This window comes from Aplysia californica, unplaced genomic scaffold (genome assembly GCF_000002075.1).
Source record: "Aplysia californica isolate F4 #8 unplaced genomic scaffold, AplCal3.0 scaffold00329, whole genome shotgun sequence".
Classification (NCBI taxonomy): Eukaryota; Metazoa; Mollusca; class Gastropoda; order Aplysiida; family Aplysiidae; genus Aplysia; species Aplysia californica.
The window spans coordinates 49,631-54,630 of NW_004797599.1; the positions used below are offsets into that span (position 1 = coordinate 49,631).

The 5,000-nt window shown below is 43.5% G+C and overlaps 1 protein-coding gene across 1 annotated transcript in view; it reads left to right on the plus strand.

The window, feature by feature from the left end:
• The first annotated feature begins 4,951 nt into the window (after nucleotides 1–4,951).
• LOC118478011 (methionyl-tRNA formyltransferase-like) overlaps nucleotides 4,952–5,000 on the plus strand; it is a 4,019-nt gene continuing 3,970 nt past the window's right edge. Inside the window, exon 1 of the mRNA XM_035970855.1 lies at nucleotides 4,952–5,000. This exon is cut by the window's right edge and continues 137 nt beyond it. Within this exon, the coding sequence (XP_035826748.1) occupies nucleotides 4,952–5,000 (49 nt within the window).

The following is a 5,000-nucleotide window of genomic DNA, read 5'->3' on the forward strand; positions in this document are numbered from 1 at the left end:
AAGAACAAGAACAAGAAGAACAAGAACAAGAAGAACAAGAACAAGAAGAACAAGAACAAGAAGGGGAAAAAAGAACAAGAACAAGAAGAACAAGAACAAGAACAAGAAGAACAAGAACAAGAACAAGAAGAACAAGAACAAGAAGAACAAGAACAAGAACAAGAACAAGAACAAGAACAAGAACAAGAAGAACAAGAAGAACAAGAACAAGAACAAGAACAAGAAGAAGAACAAGAACAAGAACAAGAACAAAAAGGGTTGTGCTTTTGGAGAAAGCGGGAAGGAAATCGGATGGGCAGTGAAAAGGGTTCTGAAATTAACATGAAGATCTCAGCACAAGAAATAGCCGAAGTGTTGAAAATCAGAAAGACATCAGGCCCACTGAACAGTTTATGTGTCAGATCTTGATTTTGATGATGGTCATTTTCTAATGCTTGTATAGCTGAAAGCGAGTCAATGAAAACCACAACACTCTGTGCTTTGGCAGGATGATCGCCAAAAAGTATTACTATGTAAAGATGGTTTAGCGCTGCTTCAATTGCTATCCTTTTTGTATCGCTGCTGCTGAATTTCTCTCCACAGGCTGCAGAAACTTCTGCCTGGGAATTGAAAATGTATTCCCTATCCAGCTTTGGCTGTGTCTTTGAATGCTGAGCCGTCTGTATACAGGTGAATCAACTTGTTTGAACAGCTGTCGATGTTTTATATGATGCAAGCATCGGCGTCACTGATTCTGTAAATGTTGTGCTTTTGTATCTGAGATTTGTTGTAATTGTATGATAATGACTATCCATTAGTTCTGTGATGTGATTTTTGGTTGCTTTTGTTGAAGTCGTTTCTCTGGTTTCTATGCACCGACGTGTTCTTTGAGTGGTTGAGGCACATTACATTTTTTCGTGGATCTCAAAGGCTGATTTATCTCTGTTGATTTCCAGGGGCCCTACATTTGAAAATATTTCACATGATGCAGTAAGCGTGGATCTCATGATACCGTTAGTGAAACGAAGGGCATTATTCTGGACTTTGTCAAGGTTGTAACAAGTGATTGTAAAACAGTACAGGACAGAGTGAGTAGGCTATTGCTATATTCCAGAGCAGATCGGACATATCCAAGGTACAGAGCTCTCAGAGTTTGTTAGTCTGAACTCCGTTAACTGCTTGCATGTTTCTTTTAGAGTTGGAGCCATCTCTTTGCTTTGTTCTTTACGCTCTCCCTAAGGCTTTTCATTGTTATATTTTGAACCAAATTCAACCCCTGTTGGTTGTTTTTCTTTGGAGAGGTTCTCATTATCTATTTTCAGTTGGAGCTTTTCATTTGCTATTTTGAGGCTCTGTACAGATGGCGCACACTCTTGTTGTGTAATTTATTTCTGTGGAGCCTCTTCAGGCCTTTATTAAATTTCCCTGCTCCCACTGCTGTGCAGCCAGAGGGCTAGATCATCAGCGTAGAGAGTCTTCTCCGATTTCTCTATGTGCCAAAAACAAAGGACAACTCACACAGGAACCTTGGGGTAGGCCTTCATCGAGTACCCCCCTTGGCTGGTTGGCATAGTTCGCCTTTGTTTTGATATTTCGGTCTGCAAGGAAAAACTTGAATCATTTAAACAGCTTGCCATGTATACGGATTTCCATAATTTCTATGAGCAGGCATATTCTCCTCACTCTATCGCATACCTGTCGGGGTCTACAAAGACGGCGACAGTATGTTTTGCCCCCCGAAAGTCATCCAGGATGTCTTTAGTTAATTAGTCAAGTTGGTCTTCTGTGTTACCTTTTCTGAAGCCCTCGTGGTGTGGTTTCAAGCTGTTGGTTTTCTCCGGGTAAAAGTAGAAGCGGTTGTTTATTATTCTTCCAGCAAACTCACTGATGCACTGTGTTGGTGATACTGGACGATAGCTCTTTACTTCTCATAGTGGTTTTCCATTTTTCAGGAGTGGTATTATCTCTGTGCAACTGTCCATGCTTTTTGATGTTCCACTTGTTCTCCATGTTATATTTACCTGCTGACGTATAACTTCTTTTCCTCTATTGCCAAGTTTACACAGCATTCCCTGCTGCTGCCTATAAGAAAAAAAGAAAAGTTAGGGCTTCTCTTTCTGTCTTCCCTAAGGACATATTGATAAAAAAAGAGACCAGGCCTTTGTTCCACTGTGGCGGAGATCAAGATCGTGAGAACATACCCTGACGGCCACCTTCCAAGATGTTATGTTACATCATACACAAATCAGAAACAAGAAAGTGCATTGTTCAAAGTATGTATGTTGCTGCCTAGTTTCAGACAAAGAAAACGAAAGTGGAAAATCATTATGAAGAACCAAGTAATGTTTCTTTTTTCAAGTGCCCTGAAATATTGCGTTTGCAGGAGTTTTCGAATGACTATATTAATGCGAGTTCACATGACACAAGAAGAGGAGAGTAAATTGAAGCAATATTTTTTTTAGAGAAACAGGTTTGGGGTGTCTCAAATTGCACAAAACAATGCTTGAGAGTTGGGGATTTGCTTGGAGACAGATTTTGTTATTTGGCATCAATGACCTTGACCTTGGGGCTTAAGTTTCAGTCAGTATCTGGTATGGCCCCCATTAGCGTTGATGACAGCAGTGCATCGGTGGTGCATAGAGTGGACTAAGCGATCGATTTGGCAGTTGTGGACCTACACCCACCCCTGAAAAATAGCAGCACCCAGTGGTGCAGCTGTCTGGGGTCTGGGCTGGAGTTGGTTGAGACGCCTCTGAAGGATGTACCAAACGTGTTCTATTGGGTTCACATCTAGTGATCGGGATGGGTGAGGAATTGTGGGTATGGTGTTCTGCACCAGGAACTGCTGGGTAGCACGCGCTGCATGAGGTCGGGCGTTATCCTGCTGAAAGAGGTGATTTTGATGTCTCTGGAATAATGGAGCAACATGGGGCTGCAGGACTTGGTTGATGTAGCCCCCATGCCGTCACTCCGTTGCCACGTTAAGGTTCTAAATTTTGGAAGATTTTAGGGCCCAGTATTTGATTGATACCGATTGTGCCCCATATCAACACGCTTTGGCCTCCCCACGGGTCTCTCTCCCAGATGTTCTCGTTGGAGTAGTGTTGTCCGGGGCAGCGCCAAATTCGGACCCGTCTATTTTCAGGGTCTATGCAGAAGCGACTCTCTTCGCTGGAGATCACGGGCTGCCACTGTCGATGACGCCAGTTAACGTGGTTCTGAGTCCACTGGAGACGAGATCGTCGATGGTGGACGCTCAGGGGTGCTCTCTGCTCCGGACGCCGACAACGCAGCCCCCTGGCCACAAGTCGGCGGCGTATGGTGCGGTCACTCACACGGCTCTACCGTGCGTTCCTATGGTGTTCTGGGTTGTCTCAGAGGCAGACAACCGTGGATCTCGGCGATGCTGACGCACGACGAAGCGGTCTTTGGCAGCTGTTGTCAGTCGAGGTCTTCCGCTTCTTTGGAGATCTCTCGTAGAGTTGGTTGCCTGAAATCTGTTTTGCAGGCGGTATATAGTGCTGGCATGCTCTCCCAGGACTGTTCCCACCTGCTGGGAGCTCTCGCCGGCTTGCAGACATCCAATAGCTCTTTTCGATTTTTCGCAGATAATCTTGGCATTTTGATAGTCGGACTATGCAACACCCAATCAAATATTTTTGGGCAGAGAATTTATAGGCCAGACTAACTTGACATGTGAGAAAAAATTCCCGATTCAATTCAATTTAATTGCGTACCATTGAGAGGGTTGCTTTGTTACATTGTTTCATACATAAGCGGCAAAAGAGCGAGTTGGGTTTTTTTTAATCGAGCCAATGCAATAACAAGAACACATTGTGAATAGAGGCAAATGAAAATAACTCACGAAAATACCCAGGGGGTTTTTCTACACACGTTGTTACTTTTTCGCGTTATTTATGCCGGTCAGTATATAATGAGTGTCCTCAGTGAGTTAAAAGTATTTGTGAGTTTGAAACCACTATCCAGTCGTCCATTTAAAACTTGATTGGTGGAAGGATAGTGGACAGGGTAGATATAATGAAGTTATCAAGTTACAACAAGTTAAACCACGAGTTGAGAATCGAGTACGTTGACAAAGATTCCTGGGTGGAAGGACAACTGGATGAACGGATGGACGAGGCCCTTGATGATATGGCAAATAATCCTTGAATCGTGCAATTCATGTACCTAGAAAGTCTCATTCCGAGTCTATTTTTACCCTGACATCCCTAAAATAACGGCAGCTTCAAGCTTTGAGTATCGAGTTTGAACAAACAGCGTGATGGCATAAGGTGTTGAAAACAACGCTCCTTAAGTATCTCCCTGCTAAGATATAAATTTCCGGGAGTTTACCTCACTCTAATGGACCGTTCGTGCCCGCCGAGGGATGAGGAGCAGATAAATACGGCGGTCTCTTTGATCACATAGAGGATTGCCCAAACTAGATTCGAGCTGAGATGACGCGGGCAGACACAGCCTGACCAGAAGGGTTCCTGGTGTGGAAGGCATTACGCGAGAAAATGAGTGACGACTCGCGGAGTGTCCGGTAGTTAAGGGTATTTTGGAAAGAAAAATCAAGTCTCTTGGTCGCAGTGACATTTACTCCTATTCATACTGGTCATCGTTTGTTGTAAAGTGTTAAATTAAAGTTGTGAATTTGTCTATACTGTAAGAAAAAGAAGTGGATGTGTCGACCATGGATCTGTGACGTTGACACCATGATTGCATATTATTTTTGTACCCACAAATCCTAAGCAGATATGGAAACGAGAGGAAATTATTCCAACCTAACGTGTAGAGCGCAGCGTACTGACCTCACTGGCAACAAATCAAGAAAAAGTCTGCCATACAGCAGAAAGATTTTTGTCCGCTTTCTTGGCAGGACATATTTGATGAAAAACGAAGAGGCAAGCAAATAAACGCAAGGAAATTATACTCTCACAGAAGACAGAACATCCCGATTCCATTCAAGATGGGTCCATTTTCGTGTGTTGTGATCGGCGAAGGGAACGCGGCTTTTA